The sequence below is a fragment of the Tympanuchus pallidicinctus genome, unplaced genomic scaffold (assembly GCF_026119805.1).
Source record: "Tympanuchus pallidicinctus isolate F22 unplaced genomic scaffold, pur_lepc_1.0 scaffold1, whole genome shotgun sequence".
In the NCBI taxonomy this organism is placed as follows: domain Eukaryota; kingdom Metazoa; phylum Chordata; class Aves; order Galliformes; family Phasianidae; genus Tympanuchus; species Tympanuchus pallidicinctus.
This window is the reverse complement of record NW_026294618.1, coordinates 60,816,707-60,844,188: the sequence shown is the minus strand read 5'-3', so window position 1 is coordinate 60,844,188 and position 27,482 is coordinate 60,816,707. Positions and strand designations below refer to the sequence as shown.

General features: G+C 36.5%; 1 protein-coding gene and 1 long non-coding RNA gene across 2 annotated transcripts in view; one reads left to right on the top strand and one right to left on the bottom strand.

Moving 5' to 3' along the window:
- The window catches only part of SYNE1 (spectrin repeat containing nuclear envelope protein 1), a 282,683-nt gene that overhangs the window by 129,557 nt on the left and 125,644 nt on the right, over positions 1-27,482 (bottom strand). Inside the window, exons 53-69 of the mRNA XM_052694476.1 lie at positions 25,859-26,165; positions 20,547-20,711; positions 18,876-19,232; positions 14,895-15,031; positions 13,828-14,005; positions 11,720-11,902; positions 10,037-10,180; positions 9,547-9,702; positions 8,122-8,286; positions 7,409-7,581; positions 6,447-6,600; positions 6,169-6,312; positions 5,119-5,283; positions 3,296-3,613; positions 2,524-2,679; positions 1,179-1,349; positions 245-571 (exon numbers count right to left, since the gene is read on the bottom strand). Of these exons, the coding sequence (XP_052550436.1) occupies positions 245-571; positions 1,179-1,349; positions 2,524-2,679; positions 3,296-3,613; positions 5,119-5,283; positions 6,169-6,312; positions 6,447-6,600; positions 7,409-7,581; positions 8,122-8,286; positions 9,547-9,702; positions 10,037-10,180; positions 11,720-11,902; positions 13,828-14,005; positions 14,895-15,031; positions 18,876-19,232; positions 20,547-20,711; positions 25,859-26,165 (3,400 nt within the window). The remainder of the gene's footprint in view (positions 1-244; positions 572-1,178; positions 1,350-2,523; positions 2,680-3,295; positions 3,614-5,118; positions 5,284-6,168; positions 6,313-6,446; positions 6,601-7,408; positions 7,582-8,121; positions 8,287-9,546; positions 9,703-10,036; positions 10,181-11,719; positions 11,903-13,827; positions 14,006-14,894; positions 15,032-18,875; positions 19,233-20,546; positions 20,712-25,858; positions 26,166-27,482) is intronic.
- LOC128086277 (uncharacterized) lies at positions 19,112-27,428 on the top strand. The gene is made up of 3 exons (XR_008209319.1): positions 19,112-19,407; positions 25,105-25,188; positions 26,767-27,428. It is a non-coding gene; the product is annotated as an uncharacterized LOC128086277 (long non-coding RNA).

Genomic DNA, 27,482 nt, shown 5'->3' with positions numbered 1-27,482 from the left:
AGGTAAGTAAGATTAGAATTTTCAAATGTGGAAGCCTTACTAAAATATGGTCATTGCAAATCTATGTACTCATTCTTCTTCAGATATCAAATAATGCATGTTTTCACATTGACACTGCTTTTAGAGATTCAGATCAGAGGTATAAATCTATTGAGGAAACTCGAACAGACATTTGCATCAAAAGATTTATTGAGAGTCTCTGTCAAAATTCATTAAATACTATGATAATACAATCACTTTTTACCTTGTATTTAGACAACTGGGCCTTTTTCTCATAGAGTTCACACTTTGGCTCCACTGGTGTATGCAACATGACTTGGTACTCTGTGAGCCACTGGGTTTGTGCCCTGTACTTGTCTGAGAACTCCTTTGCCAGCTGAAGGCACTTCTCTGAAGTCACGTGCTCTTTCCTGATTGAACCAGCTAAATCTTCAAGCTGTTCCACATGATCTCCAATTTCTTTTCTTAAGCAGTCAACATCATTTTCTTCCATGTATTTTATAGCTCGCTCCCCCTTCTCACGGGCAGATTTCAGTAAACTGTGGCCTATGTCCATATCACTCAAAAGCAGCTGTGAAGAAAATCAGTTAAGAGAAAATTTATGCAAGCTCTTCTCTCTTTCATTCCTTGCAATTTTATTATCAATGAGAGCATAGCAGTTGTTTGGTTTTCGTTATTGGTTTTTAAGGACACAAGGAATTGTTAGTGAAATCAAATGGTCTTTTCATTACAAAACTACCTGGTGTTAGGCTGTGATAAACTAGAAGGAAGCAGAAAAAAAAAATAAAAAAAAAATTAGCCTTACTGCAGTTACTTCAGTGATGAGAAAGAGAATGTATTTCTTGCCACGGTATGTACTGGTTTAAAATTTACATGACAGTATGAGTTGGGAGGGAAATGTATTTAAGCTTTAAATGAAACAAAATATACAGAAACATTCCTTATGGAAAGAGAGTATCATGTTATTTAAGACTATCCATAACCTCAACAACCAAAGTGTGATGTAATGTGATAGGAGAACACAAAGCTTTATACTGGATGATCTTTATCTTGTTTATTTCTCTGGGCAGGGTGAAATTAGGATTTTGAGCAGCAGTTAAGATACGTGTCAAAACATGGGCATTTTTTGGTGAACAGAAACTGAAGACAAACAATAGCTGTGTCCAACAAAGCTGTACCTCTAGTTTCTGCACTTTTTTCTCCATTGCTGTTTTATCCAACGCATCAAACTTGGTGATCACATTTCTGAAGTCCTTGTTAGTAGCTCCATACCAATTTTTGTAAGCACTGAAAGCCAATTCTGACTCTTCCATACTGCGTATCTCTTCTTCCAAAAACTTTGTTTGTTCCTTCAAAACAGATATAGATGTTAGAGGAAGAAACAAGGACCATCTTGATGTTTATTACCGATATTGACTAGAGATTGCAATAGACTGCCATTTATTAATAAAACCTGCTATACTAAGAAATTAAACACAAGTTTTGAGTCCTTAATACCGAATGGATAATTATCACTGAAGTCTTCTCAGAGTGTACTTATCACAGTTGTTAATACTAAAACTGGGTTAATCCTAAGCAACTGAAAAGGTACTTCTATTTTGCAACTTGTGTTGTGGCTGATGATTATATACTATCTTACAGTGTCTGACTAAACGTTTTACCTTACCAATTCAAATTTCCCATACCTATGTCTCTCAATGCTAACCTGAAAAACATTTTCCCAGTCACAAATTAGCATTTAAATCTCCTGAATTCTGAATTTCTCCCCTGATACTATCAAAAAAAGATTACTAATCATATGTGATCAAATCTGAATATACTTGAAAGTTTTTTAATATCATTCTCTAACACGTTTAGTCCAATGAGATCTATATATGTGTGCCTGCTTGTGTGTATATTTATGTATGTATATGTGTACACATAAATACATGTGTGAGCATATATATTTATATAAATACATAGATAAAAATAAGAACATTTGTCACAGTTTCCATAGGTATATCATATCTCATGACATCATGCAGTGAACTGAAGGAATCAGGAGGGCTGCTGAGGAATTGCAGGAATTACAGTTCCTGTATTACTGAAGTTTCTAGAGTGCTCCAGTCCTTCCCACGTGGTCTCTGGGAAGAAGGGATATAGCGATGTGAGGATGTCCCTTTTTCTGTTCTGATTGAACTTGCAGTGTGCTTTGGAGATATTTTCTCTTTCCCATTTGTTTGATTCATTACTCTTGGTTCCTTTTACACTGTGTTATATCACATTCCTTTACCATTTTTAGTAAAATAGTTTCTCTTTATCTCAACTCCCCCTTCTCACTTCTCTGCCAGCTTCTGGCAGAGGAATGCTAAGGAGGGCCCAGCTAACCTGTCACAGACCAAAGGCCCTTGACTATGACAACATTATATTATGTAGTCTACAGTAATGATAAAGTTTGATAAAGTCTAATTATGAAATTCAATCTATATTTGCTTCTTAGCTGACAATCTATGACGTGTTAATGAATTAACTTTCGTAACTCACCAAGATACGAAGAAGAAGAGTTTGATATCGAGATGTAAGCTGTGTAGCCTGGCTTCCCATTCCACTGGTAGTGAGACCTTCCTCTAGTATTTGTTGAGCTAATATCCCAACTTCCTCCACATCATCTTTGTATATTGTAATTTCTTCATGCCATTTCTATGACAAAAGACATAATCCAGTTTATATGGCTAATTCAAATGATTTAAACACAACAGGAATTTAGTTGCAACTAGGAAATTACTGAAGGGAAAACAAATATATGATTATAAATATGGAGCTGCAACAATATTGTCTCCATTTTATTGCAGTACGGTTAGTATTTTTTTCTGAATAATAATAGAAATGCAAGCTGGACTTCCTGTAGTTTTTATGTTGTCTACATTTTAAAAGAGACTGTAAAACAGAACCTTAAATCTTCACCAGTCTACTTCCTGTGTTTATTTAGAACAATGTCTTCTCCTTGCAGTGACAAAGAAATACTGCTACATCAGTACAGCAAAGAGTTCAAAACATAGTTCATTACATTTTACTTTTGTTATTGCGTTAACTCTTTCTTGTTTCAGGATCCGTAATGTCTTTACATTCCACAGAGCATATGAATTTCTGATCTCCTTATGAGATTTCAACATTGGTACAGACATATTTTAATTAGTAAAATGGGGGAATGCACTCAGAATTTATTGAAAGATTTTCTGGAATTTTGACAGTAAGCATTGATGCAGAAAACTCACATGGTATTTTGTTTCAGGAATTCCTTAACTGTATTATTTACCTTCATTTGTTGAAGCTGCATCTCTTTTGTTGCTCTACCAGACTGCCTTCCAGTCCTGATATCAACTTTCTCCTCCAGTTCTGTTATCCAGTCATTAACCTTCTGAAATTTTTTCTCCATTAACCTCAATCTGCTAACAGTAGCATTTAATTGGCTTCTTGCTTCACAAAGATTGTGCTGATAAACTTGCCAGTCCTGCCGTATGGATTCCAAGGCTCTGTCTTCTATCTGTGGCATGCCCCAAGGAATCACCTCTTCTCTGGCACGGACAGCAGCATTCAGCAATGCTTGCCCCTCTGCACAGCAGACCTGCAGCTCCTGTTAAGGCAGAGTTATGGATACACGCTTACATTAACAATTTTTATCACACATTTCACATGAAGTCCTGGTTCTTCTGCAGACAAAAACAGTTACCTCAAGTGAAACAGACATTACTTTTAGGGCTCTATGGTTGAAGACACATTACACTAAGAACAATTTGATGGCATGATCACTTAAAAAGCAAACCCAGTATTGGTAGTAGGGACAAATAAATTCTAGAAAATTTTTGACAGCATATGCATTAAACTCCTTCTCCTCCTAATCTTTTTATGAGTTCTGAAACAGTAGTTGCCTGAGTTGTCATGACAGCCTGCAATCCATTCATCATAAACTTAAATTTAAAGGTTTCCAGCTGTGTCAAAGGCACTCTGAGACTAACTCAGATATTACATCTGTAATAAAAGCAAGGAATAAGGTGAGGCCTCTTTCAAAAATTAACATACCTACTTATTTATATATGTGTTTGATATGCTATTCCAAAATAATTCTTTATACATTCTTCTGGATATACATGACTTTTTCACGTTTATTAGAACTTCATTAGAAAGTATGCCAATCTGCTTAGGAAACAGTATTCTACATCATAACATCATGTAGTGCACTGGGAGTTAAAGACTTAATGCTTCAGCTCAGTGGATTGCCTATTTTCTGATTACCTGGTTCTCAGAAGAGAACAACATATCCCAAAGGACTGTTCACTGTTCTGTTTGCATTTTCTATTCACAGGGAAAGATAAAACTGCTGGTCAGTCACGAGAAGTTCCCTCAACCTTTCTGATCATCTCTGCAGCATGTGTACTTCCTAGCCGTCTCTCCTTCAGCACTAGTGTAAGGCCTTCAGTTTTTGAACACACTTTCTCTCATTTAATTTGAATTATTAGCTTTGATTCCAACTATATTGTATTATATTGTGCTATCTTGCATTTTGATATCATATTTAGTAAGTCAACTTTCTTCCTCAGATGGTTGCCACTGTTTTGTTTTTAGGCCCATCTACTTACCCTTTTCCCATTTTCTCCTTTCCTACAGTATGGGTCCATGGGTCCCCCTGCCCCGTTAGTCATGGAACGAGGCTGAACCAGCCCATAAACTGTTGACACCACCAGAGGCAATCTGGATAACCAGAACTGCCTGAAGTAGGCAAGTAAGTATTGCTTATAATATTGGACTGTAAGCAACAGAAGATGGAAACTCAAAGAAAATAATACTTTTGATACGTTATGAAACAGAGGAAAAGGACAAGGTAGTATCTGCAGTGCAGACCAACATCTAAAATAAATTCAGTACTTTAAAGTATTAACATGACTGAAGAATTAATTAGAAGTCTGATACTTTCTGGAAATGAACGTCAGCATTTCTGCTAGCTTTACTGGATCCAATTGTAAGCAAAAAATTACTTAGATATAATGTGCTCTCAAGCTGCTCTCAAGTAGAAAAAAAGTGAATTGTTAAGGATAATATTATTCCATTATTGTTTTAGTTACAATGTCACACACGCTGTACCTGTAGGTCTCGGAGTGTTGCCTCTTGTTTCTGGGCATCACCTTCAAGGTGTGATAAGCAGCTAAGTTTTTCCTGTTCCTCCTCCAGCCATGTTTCAAATGCCTTCAGATTTCTTTGATACCCTTGATGTAAGTTAAGCAATTCTTCAGCTTTTTTTACTGCCTCCTATTTGTAAAAAATATTTACAGATATGTATCTTAGAGTATCATTGAACCAAGAAAATATAAATCCAGTAATGACATCAAGGTGAAGAGTTTTTATCTTACACTGAGTTTTCCTAAAATTCACGTGTGTCTGCATTCTGAGGATGGCTTGATCAAAAACAAGGAAAGAGAGCTCAAATGTGAGCATACATATATTTGTTCTTAAAGATTTGTCATCTAAGCTTGTTATTTGTGAGATTCACCCTGTGATCACTATTAAGTAACAATCCAGTGTATAAAAACAAAAGAACTGTTTAATTTTTACACTGATTTAAGTTAATTTTACTGAGGCTGTCAAGAAGAGCTTAGAATTTTTTCTGATCTCTTAAATAAATAGATAAACTTTGTTTTATCTGTGTGTGCTCTAATCTTTTCCAGAATGGAATGGACCCACAAGGATCATCAAGTCTAACTCCTGTTGAATCTTTTGGCATTACAGTCAGTTTGCTTGGTAATGATGATTGTGTTCAGCAGTAAAATTCTTAAACCATCAAAACCTTTTGGTTTACTTGATTGTCTAACTACATTTATTGCAAAACTTTATTATTATTATTTATGCAAACCAGAGGTATTCAGATATGCTTCCAACTTTTCAGTCACAATGAGTAAAATCATATTGAAACTAAGTCAGTTAGACTTTTGACAGAGAATTCCTCAAGCTATTAGCTTGAGTAATTTTTCAGATTCAGATCTTTAGAACCTTTCTAGAAAGATCTGAAGCTCAGTGGTACAAAAACTAAGTGGTCATATACGTTAAGTTATAGCTTATTCCAAACTCTTAATTTAACTGTAACTAAAAAAAAAAAAAAAAAAAAAAAAAGTGATGTGTTATAAAGAAAAACTGTACCCTTGTTCTGTCTTTGAGCAACTTATATCGCTCCTGAAGTTCCTGGAGTTCAAGCTGAGTGACATAATGCTCAGCCATTCCACTGCCTTTTACTTCAATCGTCTCCAACAGACTGCTGTGACTCAACACTTCTTCACTGAGTAGCTGTAAAATCAGAAGAGAATGATGCATTTAAGAATGAGCAGCATTAAAACAAACTACAGATTAATCTTGCAGTTAGTCAGCCTTTTTCGTTGCTGGTATGTGTTTGTTGCTGATTCACTGTAAAGCAAACATACCTCTGCTTTGCTGAGGGCAGCTGCTTTTTCCCTCAGTTCAGCACACTGCCTTTGAGAAGAATTCATGCTTGCTTCTACTTTATCCATCCAGCTGGTAAACTGGCGAACATCATCCTGATAACTTGTCCATTTGGAGAGAGCTCCTTCCAGTTGACTGTAATTTAAAAATACACTTTTTTTTTTTTTTTTTAAATACTGGATGTTCTCATGCTAGTTAAATATTGAGACATTGCTATATGTAGTTATTATGGACCATGATATAAGTATCACAAGATAAACAGAGACACAAATGTTAAAATCCTACAGGATTTAATTAGGAGCACTGATTAGATGGTAAACAGAACTGAAGTTTTCAAACTTCTGAGATCCACTAAATGATGTAGCTAGGTGATACGTGCACGAAGTTTAGTAAATAAAATGGAATAGGAAGCATAAAACCTAAAATCAGAAATTTTCTGCAGCTGCATTGCAATGTTTAATTAGTTTGTTTGTTTTAAATTGAAATATTTCCAACTAGTTATTCTCCACTATGCAAGTCTGCATTTATTTTTCTGATTTTAATTATTACTTTCAGCATTTCTTCTTTAATCATCACTATTGGACACTGTAATTAAAGTATCTCCTGTGAAATTTAACAAGTGGAAAACCAGACAGTATGTTGATAGAACAACCATTACACTTAATATTAAGAAAAATACATTTTATGCAATTCAAAATAAAATTTATAGACTGTTTATGAACACAGAATCCACTTTTAAAAGAATATGTTAATGAAGTTTAACCCCTCACTCTTGTCTCTCCTTTTTCTATTTAATTGAAATAGGTCATTTAAGGCTTTCAGACTTGCGATGTTAGGCACATGCAGTTATTTTCATTAATTTGACTCCTGAAATAATAAAACTGTGTATAAACTTTTAAAAACATTTGACAGTGCATCACTACGCATCTCATATGCTTTTTACCTCTTGCACCGGATACACGCAGACAGAAGAGAAGCCCAGCTGTCCTTTAGGGTATGTAGCTGCTGTTCAATCACTTGTACTCCCTCCAGAGAAGTATTTTGCAGAACAGATTCTCCTCTTGTCAGAATTATTTTCATCTGGATTTCCTTTTCTTGTTTCAATGTTAGCAGTCCCTAAAAAGTGAGTAGATTTTGTTCTATCTTTTATCACTAAATGGTCATGAATATGTTAACTAGATACAAAATCTACGCAGATGCTTCCAGTGCATCAAAGATAGTGGAAACATTCTGAAAAGAATGTCATTTAGAGGGAAAATTGGAAGATTTATTCAGAGGGAAAAAAAAAAAAAAAAAAAAAAAAAAAAAAAAAAAAGATGTGATAAAAAAACTCTTCTACAGAGCCAAAGTATTGTTCTGCAATACTGGGATCTGCCTGTAAAACAAATTTTATAACATAGAAACTCAGTAGCATTAACAACTGGGCAACTGAATTAAAAACTCTTAGCTTGCAGCATGTAAAATCATGAAAAGCATGAAAGCACGAACCCAAAGCAATGAACAACAATCTTTTTGTGACATCCCTATATTTTGGAGGGTTTGTATCAAATTTAGAGCCACAGTCAAAATATGGACATCAAAGTGTTGTTTTCTCTGCACTGACTTTTATTATCTTCTGCACAGTTTTATCAACATATGCTACAGCTATTTACATACCTCCAGCTTTAACATTCGACTGTCCAGAACATTTTTGTCAGCAGTGGGATGACAGTACGACTCCAGCATGTGAATTGCATCAGCCACCCAGTCTTGGAGGTCCTTGAAATCGTGAGAGAACTGCTGGTGCTCTGCTACAATCCTATCCATTTTGGACACCTTCTCCTACAATTCATACAGCAATCAGAATCAGTAAGTGTTAAAGGATTATTTATTTACACATACCAATTCAAAGACTTAAAGATCTTGTGAAACCTATCCATGCACAACACAGATATAAGCATGTGAAGCTATGCCACTGCAGCAACATCGCTTTATTGATATTAAAATAACCAGAAGAATAGGTCCAACCTTGACATAAAGTCAAGCTGTTGAAATAAGCTAAGAAAGTTAGAAAGGGATTTGTCTCAAACATTCATGGCTATCTAAGGAACTCTGGGATTTCCCTCACTGATTGGAGCAGATGTATCTTCTGCTTCAGACACCATCCTCACATCTTAACATTTCCTACAAGTTCTGTCCACATTAACCAACGTTAATAACTCATGTATCTTTCCCTTTCACGCTTCCAGTAAATCACACAGATCTAGGGATGCTTTATAATTTTACTCATAAAGACAGAAATTAGAAACAAAAATAATTCTGCAATTACTCAAGCAAATGCTTTGTTAACTGAATTGTTATCCCATAGCAATTATTACTGTAGTAACCACAAGCCTAATTCAATGCCTTCTTCATGACTGGCATAATATGAAAAATGACAGTTCTGATATGAAGACCTAACCTGATAAAACAATAGAGATGGAATATTTAATGCTGAAGTTTCTTGCTGAGTACAACTCAGCAAAACAGTTAGGTTAAACTAATCGTTCCTACCCTTACAAATTACAGTATTATGACCTATGCTTCTTACTGACCCTTCAAGAGCAGTCTCATGAGTAATAATTTTAAAACAATGTTGAAGGCCAAACTCTAAGTTTTAAACAAAAATACAATGCAAACAGTCATCTTTACAGGATGTAATTCACTAACAACATTTCCATCTAAAAAACAAAACAAAACAGCCTAACGAACAAACCTTCAACTCCTTTAAAGTATAAAAAACACTTTCCCAGGTGCCACTTATCTTTAGTTACTGAAAAAATGAAAATGAAAAGCACATTTCTTGAGGAGAAAATTGTTGACAACCAGACTGTTTTTTAATTAAATTTTTTTAAAAAAAAAAACACAACACAATTGCATTTTATTGACAACCCATGGAGTTATACAGGTCTTTATTTCTCACTTTCTAAAGCCAGCACAAAAGATCATTGCTCAGACATACCACAGAGGAGGGATGCAAGACAACTGAAACATTTCACTTTTCAGTCTTATCCCACACACAACAAAGAAACAACTTAAGAGCAAATGCAGTGAGTGCTTTACCTTTGTCAGATTGCTTAGAGTAAGGTATTGTGAAGACAACTGAGACACTCTGCGCATAAAGCTTTTGCTGACAGCTTGTTCTTCCAACAGCTGCTGAGCTTTCTCTTTTAGCCTGTTGAGCTGATGCTCGTGGCAGCTTATTTCCTCAAGGACAGACTGTAAAGCATAGGCACATAAATATTACAAGTGAGTGCAAGAAAGCAGACAAAAGAGAAGTTTGGATCGCCCATGAAAAACAGAAATGACAAACAGCAAGTGTACTGAAAAAAGCACACCATACATTTATAGCAATAAAGCAGTGTGTCCTAAGAAATTCGGAGATGCAAACACTAACAGAACAGGACCATCAAAAGCAATTCTTGAAAGTAGTTCTCATCTTATTTAGAGAGAGATGAAGAATGACAGAATGATCAAGCTCTTGTAACACATCAATGAGGCCAGCAGAATGGATGATGAAAGGCTGGCTCTATTTTAAAAGTTGAGAAATCACCTGCAACTTTTGCTGTTCTCTCCTCTTGGAAGGAAGGTCATGGAGACGACTGCTACTCCCTTGTACCATCTTTTCTGTTGTGCTCAACCATTCTGTCAGAGGCTCAGCAGTCGCTTCAAAGTCTTTCATCTGGATCTTTAAGTTCTGGGAAAGCACGTGATGCACACACAAATTTATGAACAATTCCATTACACTGAATAAAATTGCAATGCACAACCCACAGATCAAGTACACAAAATATGCACTGTTACAGCCAAATATCACCTCAGCTGTTCAAAATAAGATGATACTGGCTCTACTCCTCACACTACAGAGATACTGAAAGAAAAGTTTGAGATAATACCTCTTTAATACAAAACAAAGGTAACTGTTGGATGTTTACACAGTTGAGAAGAGGCTGAAACAAGTTTTATCTGGACTGAAAGCTTTACAAAGCTTTGACTTTATTAGCTTTGAAGAGAAGTCTCTCACACAACCACGAGTGCATGAGGCAAGGCTACTTTAGGAAGTTATCTTACAACTGCCTGCAGTCATTCACACTAACCCACTTTTAAAAGGCCTGCCATTATTCCTAGAGGCTGTTTGACTAAGCTTAACCTTATCCCAAGGCTTATTTCTGATCATATTTTCTTTCAATATAAAGTCTTGGTTTTAAATGTAGGCATTCCTTTAAGTGCCTGTATAATATTCTCATAGGGTTATTTTGCATAATTAAAATGAGACCTGAAAAAATGCATATGGAATAGAAACCTAAACAGGACAGTTTTTATGTCCTGGTTATTTTATTTATATGTTTTCAGACTGACTTCATTTTCTTTTTAGCCTTATAATTTTAACATCATACTGTAAAACTAGTCTTATGAGACTGAAAAATGCTGTGCTTAAAAAGATTAACATCTAAGGAAATCTTCTTTCCAATGTCTACCCCGAGATGAGAAAAGTTGCCTTCTTCTATCCAAGAATTTTCTTTGAAAAAAACTTATTTTACAACATACTAAATCTATTTACAATTTTTTGCTCAGCTGACTAGACATTACTGTTCTGAAATAGGAGGGTCTAAGAACTTTAATTCTTCTATGAAACGCAAGGAATTTTAGCTAAGACTTTTTGACCTTAAAATCTATGAAGTCAAAAGAGAGAACACTATAAAGCCATTCACCATATATGCGAATACGTGCTGGCTGAATTGTGAATTCTGAACAGAGATGGGCACTGGGGTGTGTTTAGAAAGTTGTTCAAATTGTTTACTTTTCATGAATTTGCAGTAAAAGTGATGATGTTTACTCACCATACTGGAGCTTCAGTCAGCACAGGTGTCAGAATTCAGGGTTTTAGGATTTTTAAAAAGAAAATGTATTTTAATGTATTCTGGTAATCCAATACCTTTCTAATGCTTATGGTAATTTCAGCCATTGCTGTCTTTGCTGCTCTCAGTTACTCTTAACAACACCCTTCCACATGAAACACCCCAATTAAAGTAGGTGGGAAGGATGTAAGTAAATATGAGTAAAATGGAAACGGAAAAAAGACCTCTTGAAAGTAACTATTAATTATGTTGCATCATAAACACCTATTGCTAATATGAGAAATCTTAAGGATATCTATTAAGTAGGTGTGGTCTGAAACAAAAAGCAAAGAGGCAATTAAGACTCAATATTTCTCCGCTATGACTTTGTTCAATACCTCCAATGCAGATTCCTTCTGACGGAGGGCGCTGATAAAATTTTTCCAGTCTTCCTTAGCCATAGCGCATTTGTCCAAGATAACTTTAGCCTTTTCTTTTGGCAAAATAGAGCACAGCAGTTCACCTTTGGATGCTACCAAGTTTAATTTCTGTTGTCCATTCTCACTTTCTGATAAGAATTCCTAAAAACGATAAAAAAACCTTTCTGTTTGCATTCTGCAAAAGTCCTATTTGATAGCTTTGGGTCCCAGTAAAGGTCAATGGTAAGCTTACAGAAAATTTAACAGAAATAGGAGTTTACTATCTCTGCACGCTATTTTATTAATTCATATTTCAGTTTATTCTATTTTAATATTATTCATATTTATGAGAGACAATCATACATATTATAGGGATAATAGCTACTTAATCCAGAAGTGCCTAAATTATGTATATACTGATTCTAGGATTATCTATGTCATCTGAACTTTGTGAGACATTACTGGTCTTTCAGTCAGGCATTACACTTCTTGAAGCATTCACAGTACAGAAGACAGTATGGCTTTCATTTCAGGAAAGCAGGGGAACACTCTGCCTTGCACACTGGAGACAGCCACACTGGCCATCCTATCAGTGTGTAGGGGTGTGGGTTAAGGCTTAGAACTTTAGCAACATCTAAACTGTGTGATTTATCCTCTATATCCTTATTTTACTTTGCCTGGCTCAAAGTTTCTTCTTCAGAGAATTCTTGCACAATCTTGATGCGCAAGAACTGTATGGAAACCCATGTTAAAGAATTAGGTAATGTAAGGAAATAATGAGATTTTTAAATTCCAGTGTGCTGGAATAATATTCTTATAACTTGTAATTTTTTTTTTAAGATTTTGTGAGCATTTAGGATTCAAATGAATTTAGCAGTCTCAAACATGAAGTTACTTTAAACTATTATTATGCTTACACAGTAGAAAAATATCATCAGGTTACATTCATGTTGTAAGTAAAGGACTCGATAAAAAAATGAATAAATAAATAAAGATTCTGATTATGTGCTTCACTAGAGGTCCGAGAAGTGAATGCAAAGGGTCTGTAAGCTTTGAAATACTTTGCTCAAGCTCTTTCTTAATTAAAAATCAAAGATGCAATTGCCTTGTGACTTAATGATGTAAACTGTGCTAGCAGACAAAATAATAGCTTTTAACAAAAATAAAAATGGCATTTACATAGGCTCCTATGACATTCCTGGAGGTCTTAATGCAGTTAATACATGTAAAAAAAAGTCCATTTCCATCTACAGTAGCATTCACAAATAAGGAGGACAATCTAAGTCCTTGTGCAATTAAGAAGCTTAAGCAATAAAATAAAAATCTGACCAATATTGGAAACTATTTTTGCTAAGAACTCTTTTATTAATGGTCAAAATCTGCTGGCTTTTTTAATGCTTCATATTTACTCAGAAAAAAATCTCTCAGTTTGAAGTAGAAAAAAATTTCCACTTTAATGCGGTATTGTTCACCCTTTTAAATAAACCATTTAAGCAAAGGAAAGTAAATTTACCAGGAGCAGAAGGAAGTGTTTTGGTCTTGGTATCTTCTGTGAAACTGTTAAGAATTTCTCCTGTTCTCTTGTCTATCTGAAGGTTTATTCTCATTATGCAATTCTAACTTTGTTATTTTTCCTTAAAGCTACGGTTATATTTTACTCATAGAAAAATTTACTTGCTTTAATAAAGTAACATTTTAATTGGCATTCCTTTTCACACATTAGCTTGTTTTAGCTTTCTGTGAAAAATATACTTCTTAAATACCGGCTTGCACTGCATACATTTTTACCCTGCTCTTACTTTATAAGGGGTCTATTACCATATTTGAGGAAAAAAATATTTATGTAACTTTAAAATAGTTTCAGATACTAAGTCCCAGATCTGGTGCCCCTTCAATTATGCTCTCTCTATCTTCAAAACATACCTTTTTTTCCACATTGTAACATATATATATATATATATATATATGTTATATGTATTATATATATATATATATACACACACACACATATATATACAATGTCAACATTGTAATATATGAAATAGATTGATCTCCCTTAAGTGAATGATTTGTTGGCATAAATTTACCTGTGCTTTCTGTAGATTTGCTGAAGCTTCACTGATATCCTGAGGTACATCGAAGCATTTGGCTGTGGTGACTTTTGCATTGATCAGCCACTGCTGAAAGTCCCTGAAACTCGTCCGAAATCTTTGCTGCAAAATCTGCTCTTTACTCTGACATCCCTTTGAAGCTTGCAGGCAGAGGCTGAATTTATCACATCAGGAAAGCAGAAGAGAACAAGGGAGGGAAGAAAGGCAGGATTCTGTTAGGTGACAATGCTCTTGCTTAGTTCTCTGAAGCGAGGTAAGGTTAATTTGGACTCCTCCCACCAACTATAAACACTTAACTGAGGCATCAGGAAATCCATTAAAAGTTTCAAATTCCTTAAAAGTGAAGCATGTAAATTGGGTTTCACAGATACGACAGATAAGCACTTCTAGAGTGATTCAGTACTTCTAAGTACAAATAGTTTCTGCAAGCCTTTTCCTATCTAGGCACAGGACATGGAAATACAGCAATTACAATTTGAACTTCAATGACATAGTTAAATTTGTAACATTAGAAAGGATCAACTTGGATCATCATGCCCTTCTGCATTTACAAAAGCCAAAAAACTACAATCATTGCAAGAGACAGCAGAATTTTGTGTTTGAAGTACAGATGTCAGTAGCTATAGTGACCGAAGAGAATGTAAGAAAACAGACAAAAAATTAGCTCCCCTGATTTAGATAAAACAAGAGTAAAATGAAGAATAAAATTATGAAATAAACAAACAAACAAATAAATAAATAACTGTTACAGTTCCTTTTTCTGGCAAATTAACTACAGCTGTACCTCAGTTTCTTACAAAGATTCCTCTCACAATAGACCGGGTACTGGCTTAAGCTCAGTTTGGTAGCATAGTTAGGCTCTTAAAAAAAAAGATGAAGTGGTACTTTTTGCAATCTCTATTGACACCACTATAAAAAAAACTCTTCTAATCACTGTCGACTTCTGCTTCAAATTCTAAAATTCCAATTAATGATTCCCTAAAATGAATCTTGTATGCAAACACATAAAGGACTGATTAGCTATAAACAAGATAAAAACATACCTGTTATACTCCTTAATCAACCCAGAAACTTTTGAAGAATGAGTACTCAAATCTCTAGAAAATCTACAAAGATCATTTAGCTGAGTCTTGATCTCATCTATCACATATTCAGACTTTATCAGAGCATCCGATGTTTCCTGTTAAAACAAAAGAAGTGAACAATATATGTAAATAAATAAATAAACAATTAAATTTCATATTCAATTTCATTTACAATTCATGTGTATCCATTTTGAGAGCATTTTGACAATCAAACACACAGGAGCTCAGAGGTTCACTTGAAATTATGGGTTTCCAGAGGCTAAATTTCTTCAGTTTTTTTTAGTTCAGAAAGTTTTCATTGAAAAGTCCAAGACATGCATTTTGTCTTAATAAATGAGACACGGTATTGTCAATTAGCTGTGTATACATGAAAGTACATACAACTAAGGAATAGAAAATCATACCATAGAATCATAAAATGGCTTGGGTTGGAAGGAATCTCAAGGATCACCAGGTTCCAACTCCCATGCCACAGGCGGGGTTGCCAGCTGATAGATCAAGTACTAGATCAGATTGCTCAGGGACCCATACAACCTGGCCTTAAATACTTCTGAAGATAAGGCACCCACAGCCTCTCTGGGCAACCTGTTCCAGCACCTCACCACTCTTTCAGTCCAAAACTTTCCACTAACATTTAATCTAAATCTTCTCTTTTTTTATTTTAAAAATGTTCCCCCTTGTCCTATCACTGTCTAACCATGTAAAAAGTTTATTTCCATCATGTTTATATACTCCCATTAACTATTGGAAGGCCACAGTGAGGTATCCCCACAGCCTTCTCTTTTCTGGGCTGAACAAGCCCAGTTCCTTTAGCCTGTCTTCACAGGGGAGGCGCTCCAGTCCTTGGATCATCTTCACGGCCCTCCTCTGGACCTTGTCCAAAAGCTTCACATCTTTCCTGTGTTGGAGGCCCCAGACCTGGACATGGTACTCCAGCTAATGCCTCACGAGGGCAGAACAGAGGGGGACAATCACTTCTCTCTCGTTGCTGGCCACTCTTCTTCTGATGCAACCCAGAACACCATTAGGCTTTGAGGTTGCAAACCCAGATTGAGTTTACTATGCTCAATAAAAACTATTTTGAGCTGTGTCCAAAAAAATGAATTTACAAAATTTCACAAAGTTTCTAAAGCTTTGGTATTTCTAGAAGATTTCATAATTTGAAAGTACATCTTGTTACAATCCTGTGAGAGATACTGGCCATCACTGCTGCACTGAAAGACTTGCTGTGTAAACAGCTAAGTCAAAAAGAAACAAAAGTAGTTTTGTTGACTTAGCTAACATCACTTGGAGAAACGTGATAACTACTCCTATGGAAACAGTCCTCATGTTGATGTCCATAGCATCTCTGAGTCCCTAAGTTCAAGAAGGATAAGGAACTGCTTGAGAGAGTCCATCACAGAGCCACAAGAATGATTAAGGGAGTGGAGCATCTCCTTTACTAGGAGAGGATGAGAGAGCTGGGTCTCTAGCTTGGAGGAGACTGAGGGGTGACTTCAATAATGTTAAATATAAGGGTAAGTGTCATGAGGACTCATGAGGACGCAGCCAGGCTCTTCTCAGTGACATTCAGTGACAGGACAAGGGGCAAGGAGTGCAAGCAGGAATACAAGAGGTTCCACATAAATATGAGGAAAAAAAAAGGAGGGTGACAGAACACCGGAACAGGCTGCCCAGAGAGGTTGTGGATTCTCCTTCTCTGGAGACATTCAAACCCACCCAGTTGTGTTCCTGTGTAACCTGTGTTCCTGCTCCAGCAGGGGAATTGGACTAGAAGATCTTTCAAAGTCCCTTCCAATTTCTGACATTCTGTGATTCTGTGATACTGTAACCTCCACTGTGGAACTCTGCCAGCTATTATTTGGGAATTCTTCTTAAACTAACAGAGAGAAAAAAAATAATCTTCTAGCTAGTTACATTCACTGCAGCAAAAATTCTGCACTGCAGGCAAACCAGAGCATTTGGCATGCAGAGATCAGTTTGACACTTTGGCTAAATCTAAGGTCTGATCTGGAAGAAATGGATGTACTGTTGTAAGAAACTGATCACATGCAAGTGAAGATAGATTAGAAAGAAGACAAAGGAAGTGGGGCAAGGAAGTTCTCAGTTGTGTTTCTGAATCTGCACAAAAGAATGACTGAAAATATACATAGTAAATGGTTTGCAATTGCCTATCAGCACAAAATTGAATGTCTAGGAAAGCCACAAATCAAATACGTAAAAATACAGCAAAGGTTCTGAAAATACTTTTTGTCTCTGAAATTTGTAATATCATTTGCCACAAAGAGTATTTTTCACTGTAAAGTGTTAACTAACAGATACCCACTTACATACATCAAAAGTGAAAACACATTAGAACTGTTAGCACTGTTCCAGTGACTTGAATTTAACTTCAAATCCAACAATTATCAAAATAATTTGCTGAATTGCAAATTCCAGATCTAGTGACATTATATCTCACATATCTAACAGGAACAGAGCTTGAGTACAAAATAACAGTGAGCCTGCTGAATCTGAGAATTAGGAAATGCATTTTTAACTTGTGGCCTTGGTTTACATGACAACAGAATTGCTGCGAGACAATGGAAAGAGAATGCTGCAATGTTGTTTTACATTCACAATAGGATCCATTTTCTTGGGTCAGAAATTAAGGACTACTGTCCTGACAACATTTCCTCAAATTATATAATTTTATATAGTAGGGCTGCACATAGCACATCTTGTATTTACTTTGCATACTTCTCCTTATCCTAAGTTTATAACTTTAGAATCTAAGTAAAGAGCTTTACAGTGACAGCACATTCATAGCATATATAGTACTAGCAAAATAATGTCTTATGAACATGTCTTACTCCACTTGAATAATGTCTTATTCCACTCATTAAAAAAAAAAAAAAGTCCTCATAATTACAGCTGTTTCTTGCTGACAATTTCATGCCCTATGTTCCTTTTTTGAAACATAACCATTTGCTTATTTGTACTATTATTTACTCCCGTGTAACTTCAACTCTATTACTGATACAGCTATGTACTGGCACAAAGGCATAAATCTTTGAATTCTGTGAAAGAGAAAGCCATAGAAATAACTTGGCACAGACTCTAGAGGAAAAGATTTATAATCTCAGTTTAAACAGAAGTTGTTCTGGGACTTTTTGACTGTTTCTTCAGTGAAGAGGACAGAAAGCAAGCATTAACTTTTACTGAAGGTACTTTGTTGTAACACAAGAAGGGAAGGATAAGATACTGTGTATCTTTACATCTGTGATTCATATGAATTAAGATACATACACAGAAGTATCTTGATTATTGTGAATACACATTCGTGTGTGTGTTGTATTTACATGTGAAATATTTGCTAGAAGAGCAAAATAAAGAGGAACTGCCTGTTTCTCTGAATTCCACTACATTCCACAGCAAAGCAGTCAAGTATGCCAGTTTCCAATACAACTTCAAATACAGGACAAGATCTTAACATGCATAATGTGAAGGACAGTTCAGGAAACAGAATGTATAAAATCAACACATGTGCAACAAACTGTAAGTAAGAAAGAAATCACTCCCGCTGCTGCTCAGCATGTAGGAAATGCCTCATATTTTCCCAGTCACAGACTTGGCTTGCAATGCTGAGCAGCCTGAGAAGTTCAGAGGCAGTTCCTTCGTTTTCCTACAGTCAAGCCCAAATGTTAATGTCTGAGCTCCAGGCAGCACTCGCTAAGCCTTGTACAGCAGACACCAAATAAATGTTTTCTGTAAACACTACTTGCTTTGAATACAGTTACAGAAAAGCTTGGAAAGTTTTTAAGGCAAATTTTCATAAATGCATTATATTATTTGCTACTTCTCCCATTCCTTGACTGTGCAACCGGGAAGAAGTTGCTTGTCCTCAGTCACTGCACATTTACAACCCAAAAACAGCTTGGAAAAGAGAAGCGAGCTTACTTTCTCCTTGCGCCAGCTCTCCACGATCTCGGTGTCGGTGTGACGGCTGTCCAGGGGAGTCAGGCTCTGCGACCAGGCAGCCAGCAGCCCGCTGAACCGCTGCACGGCCTCCTCCAGCCGCGCAACTTGCGTGGCGAACTCCTGCTCCGACACGGCCATTTGGCTCAGCACGTCCCGCAGGCTGCGCTGGCTCTGGAAAGCGTTTTCTTCCCACTGCTTCCAGTCCAACTGCAGGGCCTGCATCTCAGCGGCGAGGAGCTGGCACCCGCCGGCACTCGTGCTGCGCTTCGCTGCGGGAGCTAGCGTCTCCACTCGGCCGAGGCGGCCCGCGCCGATCTGGCGAGAATCTACCAGCTCCTGCAAAGCAACATCGCCATGGTAACAGGCCACAGCTGGGAAGGGGGCACGCCACGAGTGGGGCAGCCGCAGTGCAGGCTGTGAGCTGCTCCGAGCTGCGGTTCCAGCCGCACCGCTTCGGGAACAGCCATGCTGCGTGTGGAGCGGCACGAGACTAAAGCGCAGTCAGGAGCGGGTACGTGCTGCGTGCTGATTGCAAAGCCGTTCTGAAACCTCCATAAGCTTAGGGGAGGAATAACTGGTTTAGATACTGAAAAAATACTGCTTAGGTTAAGACGCAGAAAACAACTTTTTTTCTAATGTTTTAGACAAGGAGCTGTTGGTGCCACTTTTAATAACAAAGCTGTGCTGCACAGAAAAAGCATTCGGCAGCCTACTCGTGATCTATGATGTGCCATAATTGGTTGCACATGTGGCTTTATGCTTTTGGTTGTTTCTTTCCGAATTCTTTCTACAACGGACTGTTTCAGCCTTACACAAGCTATATGTTAATTCGGTAGTTTTCAGCTTTCAAAGTTGGAAAATGCAAGTATTATTCTGGTCACTATGTGCTAAAGTAATGTTATTTATTATCTTGTTAGTGTTATGAACTAGGAACTACTGTCTCCTCCCTTTCTCATATTATACGTGGGGAGTTTAAGCACAAAGGAGGCTAGAAACTATCCAAGAGAATCGAGGTGTGTTTGTAAGTTGACCTGGCTGTCCTGTAGCCTCCTCTAGTCTGTTCACTGGCCCATTCTTGTGTAGGATCAGGCTAAAACACTGCTTGAATGCTACATTCTGAAATGCATAACTTGCTTTCCATTGAATGCCTAGGAATGGATGGACACACTGAGATGGGAGGGTAAGGAGAATAGATACAGAGAGGCAACCCTTATGCTTCCAGTGTTTAGAGAGAATGATCCTTGCACTATTTCATGCATCTCCAATTCATGCAAATCACAAAAGGTTCTTTTTTACATTGATTTAGAAGCTGTACTTAAAGGGACAGGGGACAGCAGTTTTAAGGACAAGGACAGGGCAGAGCTCATTAATCAGTTAAGTCACAGTCTTCTGTGATGCCATTGGGCTTCCACTATTGAAAACTGTTTCCGTGTATGGGGTGGCTAACTCAGTTCTGTTTGTGCTTTCACTACATTAGCTTAGTAAAGCTAAGGAAGGGAGGCAATAACACATAGCTTAGAAAGTGTGTTTTCATCTCACTGATATGTAGTCTCCACTTCAAATAAACAAAGAACAAGATGGCACAGTTTGAATGCTCTGGATTATAGGTTCTGAATCACAGATGAAATCATGGTAGATAACATTTCTTACATTGATTTTGGCCAACTTTTTCTGTATCACTGATGTATCTCCAGTTGCATCTGACCAGCGATGCAGTTCTTCCTTTGCAGAATGGAGCCAGTCTGTGAATTCATGCACTGCATCGAGGTATAGCAAATGATCCTTCACGATATCTTCCACTTTCTTCATTTTCTCCTATTGTTTAGAAGGAAAACAAAACAAAACAAACAAACAAAACAAAACCAAAAAAACCCAAAAAACTATTAATGTACTTAAACACTTTCCTGGCTTTTGTCCAGATTTTATTGGTACAGAGAGCTGTTCTAAAAGGAACAAGTTGTGATTTAGGTTTGTCTAGGCAGGAATGCTGGCAGAAACACAGCTCTTATTTAGAAGAAAGTCTCCATACGTATTAAGCAGAGTCACAGAGTGAGCATTGCAGTTGAGGAGTACTGCTGTTTAAAAGTGCAACAGATGTTTAGAGTGTCAAGTTCTGTTTTAGCCAGCACATCAGAAATAGAGGCCATGCCCAAGTCATCTTTTTTTTACTCTTAGAGGACTCTTTCCCTGACACAAACATGCAATGATAGCATGGTTCCACATCAATATTTTAACATAATCTTCATGTGGAGCCAGTTTACCGTATTATAATCAGATGAAATAGTGTTCTGGTCTAGACTGGCCTTGAGTCTCACTATGTTGATTTGTTATTAAATTCATAAGAACTAACTCTCAGAAATGTTTATCAAAAATAACCAAAAGTGAACTGAGCTAATCATAAGGCTTTCAATAGCTTTCAGTCCTAGGTGAATACTTAGATCTAGACCTAAGTGTCCTTAAACTCATTTCAAACAGTTATGAATTAAACAGAAGATATTTTTAATTTTGAATAACTCAACATTCAAATAATGATTTTCAAAATTAATTAGATTATTAAGCTTTGCTGTTCCTTCTGAAAATAATCATCATAATTTCTTGGAATGCTTCCTTGATGGTTATAACTAAACAACTGTGAACTAAAGTTAATCCTCAAAGTTTTCAAATCCTTATGCTTTTGATGCAACAAACATGAAAGAAAATGTTCACATGTGTCTGACTTAGAAAAAATAAACATCATCTTAAGGCAGTAGAAGAGCCCCATGGTAGGCAAATACACACCTTATTTACTTCATTTGTACCAAACTATAACACCATTAGAGCAAGAGCATGGGGGGAAAGAACGGTTTGAGTAGGTCTCCTCTTCTGGCACTGGCTTCTACCAGTTTCAGTCAGTACTATTCTCTCCCAGAGAAAAGACTACAAACTTGTCAGTAAGTCCTGCCATTGCAGGAAGTGGGGAAGGGAGCAGCTGCTTTTCCTGGCATATCATCAGGCCAGTCTTATCCAGTCCTCTCTGTGTGGCACCAATTCTTTTCTCAGCTTGGTGGCCCTGTGCTGCTGTGGGATTACTGCTGCCCCACAGATGATGAATTTACCACATTTCACAGTCCTGTTCTCCACAGAGCAGAGGACAGACAGCCACCAGAAACACAGCACAGCCTCAGATTGGCAGGAGGAGACATAATACGTGTTCTGATGCAAGCAAAGTAGAGATACCTGCACCACATACTCAGCACATGAGAAGTGCTCTGCTGGGTCTGACTACTGACTCATCCAGCCAAATATTCTCCACAGCATCATTTATGGATAACACACAAACCTTGCAAACGTGTGCTCAGTTTCCCTTATACTTCTGTGACATTTACAATTACTAGATTAAGAACATAAGAAAGTTCATGCCTACTCCTTTTCTTCAGTGTGTGTTTGTAAATATATTGTCAGTTGCTTTGCCCATCTCCTTTTTAAAACTCCTGATAATAATACATAGCAGCAGATTGTGGAAGTTTGCTTACCTCTACTTTAAAGAGCGGAGACATCACTAAAAAAAAAAATCCACTAGGTTTAATAAATACCTTTTCAAACAGTCAGATTTGGTGACTAAAATTTTTGTATAACCATTACCTTCATTATAACCTGTGACTGCATTTCTCCCTCAGCTTTCTTCACTTCAAAAAGATGAATCCTACCCTGTATATGCTCCTCTCGTAACAATTCAATTTACAAAATCACAAAAAATGTGATTTTTTTGTGGTCCCTTGGATTGTAAGTGCAAGTTCTGAATTCAGAATCATGCAATCAAGTTTCAGATATTTTTATCCCCCAACAGATACTGCCTTATATTTATCTTCATTGAAGTACACCTACTACCTCTTTGCCCACATGCTCATATTTTTGACAGTTCCTTTGGAATTGTCATTGGACTGTCCAAGATAACTGCATATTATTTCCAAGAGTCACTCTGCACTCCCTTTTCCAGGCACCAACAAAGAAGTTAAACAAAACTAGTTCCCATATAGTTTGTTGGAGAATCCAAGTTAAACCCAATCCAAGTAAACTCAAGTTAACTTCTTCATTCTGAAACAACCACTAGCCTTTTCTTCCTACTCTGGAATACATTTTTACTCCATCAAAGACCTTTCTTCCAATGCTGTGGTAGCTTACCTTTCTCCCTTTCTCATATAGCCTTTTTTGTGGAACCTTGTCAAAGGCTTTTAGAAAACCCAAAACCCACTCTATCACTTTTTTTTGTTTTTGTTGTTGTTGTTTGTTTTTCTTTCTTTCTTTCTTTTTTTTTTTTTTAAATGTGCTTATTGGCATTTTAATATCACTCCAGCATATTTGTGTTCTGGTTTCTGTGGAGACTGAGCTGATTTTTCCTTCATAGTGTCTGGTATGATGCTATGGCTTAACTTCAGGGGAAAAACAATACTGATAACAAAACAGTTTTTTTAGTCATTGCTGAGCAGTGCTGTGCTGAGCCAAGGACATATCAACTTCTCATCACTGTCCTGTCAGTGAGGAGGGGTGAGAAGGCACAGGTTGCTGGAAGGGGACAGAACCAGAATAACTGACCTAAACTGGCCAAAGGGACCTTGCATGCCATATGACATCATGCAGAGAAAAACTTAAATGGTGAGAAACTGGCCAGGCAGGCAGCTGCTGCCTCAGGACTGGCTAGGCATTGGATGTTGGGTGGTGAGCAATTGTTTGTGCGTCATTTGTTTTGTCATAGAACATAATATATATGATAATATATATTATAACTGTTATCCTCTTTTTTTTCCTTCCCCCCCCCCCCCCATCCCTCATCTTAGAAAGTAATTTCTATCTCAACCCATCCGTTCTAATTTGCTTTTTTCCTTCCGGTTTTCTTCCCCATCCCACTAAGAGGAGGACGAGTGACTGAATGACTGTGTGCTGATCACCTGCCTGCCAATTTAAACCACAACCATTTGTTAAAGTTATGCTTTCCAGATACCAAACTGCAGTCTATATTTATCCAATACTGTCCTCCAATTTCATTACTGAGTGCAGCCCTCCAGTGACTTCAGCCATGCTCATAAGACTGCAGTTCCCCATAGGGCCTCCCTTGAAGCTGGCAGTGACACAGGCTGGCAGAGTGACCCCTCCTTGGCCAGCTTTTCAGTGCTTTCTGTTTGAGCATTTCTCAAGAAACCACAGCTGAATGCCATTTGCCTAAGGGTAGTTATTAATATCTAATTGCTTGGTTTAAGATTTCCCATATGTTTAACAGAAAACTCTATCTCTTGCCTGCCTGCTGTAACAGAAATACAGGTGTGAGAATATCCTCAATGCCTTCAGTAGAAAGGTACAATGCAAATTCTTGGAGCTTCTCTGGTACAGCTTTCTTTCCCTGGGTGCATCTTTGACCTCTGATTGTCAGCAGTCCCAGCAATTCCCTAGATTGTATCCTGGTTTAGATAGATTTAAAGAACAATCTGCCATAAGCTTGATGCAGCATCTCCTTCCAGAAGAAGACGTTGAAGTCTGTATACAATTTCTTGTCCACATCTGGCCTGTTTTGCAGAACAAGATGTGTACAGCTATTCCCAGACAGTCAGTCCATCTGGAAGACTCTAGTCCATTTAAGACAAGTAATTGTTGAAAGAAAAATAATCTGTTCTTAAACCCACACATAGGATTTTTATTTTAATTTTGAGGAACAAGGAAAATTGCCCAAGAAATTAAATTTATTGATGTATATAGATTTTAGGAGACACTACCATGCTAACTTGTGATGCTTTCTTTGTACACAAGTTTAAACAATTTTAGTGGATCAATTTTTATATTGTTCCAGCTTCAATACTACTGAAAGAAGCAGTTAGACAAGCATGAAAGTGTGCTAATTCTCTAGAAATAGGATTTTTTTTTTCCAACTGGAAAGAGTAAAGAAAGCAAAAGTTCATCATAGAAAAAACCTGTCAGTGTGTGATTAGATGGTAATTATAAACAAGAGAAATCTTACCCCAGAAATTAAAGTGGAAAAGACAGAAGCAAACTTGTATTCCACTTTTTGACTTTCCTATCTACGTTATAAAAAACAAAGAAACAAAAATGCACAGATTTTTTTCTAAGCAAGTAAATTCATGTATTCTGCATTTAATGTTTCTTCCTATCAGATAACTCGTTAGGTCTTCTGTTCTGCTGTGTTTTTTTTTTTTTCACTTTGGCTTTCTTTATTTTACAGACAGCATATTACTTCAATGTAGGTCATCAGCAGTATTCTCAATACATGAAAACCCAGACAATACTTCCTATCAGATTGCTAAAGGTGTGTATATTGTTTACTTCAATCTCACAGCAACATTTGTTTCTTATTATGTGGCCTCCTGCTGGTGTAAAGATGCTGATGTGAAGATGCAGACAAACTCAGAACTACTGTTACCATTCTGATTTTCATGGTGGAAGGGCTCCGTGAGCTGCTTTATCTTTCCTTAGAAACCAAATAGTATACCAGTATAACAACTGCAGTGATTAATGACTTGAAATAATACAAAACACTAGCATATTTCTGAAAATAATATTTCTCTTTCTGACCATATTTTCTGCTCGAGGAGACATTCCATTTTTATCTTTCTAGGTTAATGTGTGCTAGGAATGAAAAAAAAAAAAAGAACTAGATGAAAATAAATCTGGAAGACTCTCCAAAGTATTATCGTATACATGAAGCTATTATTGTATATGTTAAACTAGGAATAAAACATATGCTCTTCAATGTTCAAAAAATCATAACCGTACCAGTTTCAATTTCCAATATTTTTTGCATTCCACTGAATATTTAGTAAACTACACACAACACTTTTATTAGATTCAACTATAACAAAAGGCAAGACTATTCAAATACATTCTGTCTTTCAGGCACTATAAATGAAGAAAATTTAGCCTTATATACAATTGTTTAAAAATTTTACCTGAAATGGAAGCCTTTTCCTTTATCTTACCTTGGCTACAGTTGTGATGTCATTAAACTGTGTTTCCAGTTCTTGAGCTGCTGCTCCAAAAGAATCATCCTCTGTTTTTTTGTAAAGTTCTGCAGTTTTTTCAGCAAGTTGCTGGAAATCACCAGAGTGATCCTCTATCTCAGAAACAATAGCCTGGAAGTAGTCCAGCTGTGCAAACTTCTCCTTCAGACCTATCTGTGGTTCTAAAGGCTGCTCCACTTTGTGATCCAGTTTCTCTAACCACTGCTCCAACTGGCTTTTCTTTTCCAAATACTCATTCCACTGGCTGATGAGGGACTCTAAGCAGCTTACATTAAAAGAAACATATGCATTACAGATGAGAACTTTCAAAAGGTCTAAGCAAAAAATGTCTATTTATACCCTGTTAGTCTGTGTAGTCATCTATAATATGTTTAGAATATGCTTTTTCCTCCATCTTGTTTTAGTTTTCTCTATCAGCTTAAATCCAAGATATTCTAGAATTTGTGTGTTCTTTGGGCTACTGCTACATATAACCTGATAAAACTGCTTCTCTAGTACAGGTTACATGAGCAACATATCTGTCTCATGCTAATTAAATACATATTTCATTGTCTGCATAGCAAAGTAAAACATAGAGCATTAGTGAAGCTTATTATGATCACAGCAATAAAATGTAAAGTTATTGACAATTAAATTGTATTCCAGAGACTTTTTGAAGAATAAGTCAGTTATATATAGTCCATTTTACCACTAATAATAAATATATATATTTACCATTAATACTGAGAAAATATGTATTCTTTTATATATATATATGTATGTATTTTTATATAATATATATTTTTATATATTATGTATTTTTATATTATATATATGTATGTATGTATGTATATACACCTTTCTTTATATATTGCTCCTCCTAGCAGATCTCCCAGTCTCTCTGGGACTTGTATTGAGGAATGCATTTCTGATTCCATTGGACTTAGCAGGAGTTATGACTATGGTAAGGATTTCATTCAAAATATGATAGTCTCCCCTAATACACACAATATTTTATGACATAAATTTTTGAAGTTAGAATAAAACCATAATGCATCCCATTACAAATTTCTAGATCAAATTGTATTACTGTTTTTGACTATAAGAGAAAGAGACATCAATTTTAGTTGAAGAACTCCTGTTTACCTGTATCATAGCCCCTTCCATAACTGATATTAAAGACAGAGATATGTTGGCATTCAGCTGTTTAAAGTACAGACCTATGACAGTTTTCTGATGCAGAGAAAACTTTGATGTTATTAGAAAGCTAAGGAAATAGGATCATGCAGAAGTCCATTTTCTATCCAATATTGATTAAGAGGATGGAACTTATATTGCTTGTAAAACTCATAGATGATAAATAGGGAAGGGCTGCTGCTAGCTTGAATAACAGAATTTAAATGTCAGATGTTCAAAGAAATGAAAGGAGGGTGGAATTTGGTAGTGAAAAAGTATCTTTGCATAGGAAGAGGTAATCAGATCTACAAATACAAAAATTGAGAATAGCCTGGTTTAGTAGAATGGAAAGCAATTAAGAGATTTCAGAGGACAAAAAATACAATAAATTTAAGTAATATGGTCCGACTGGAAACAAAGGAGAAAC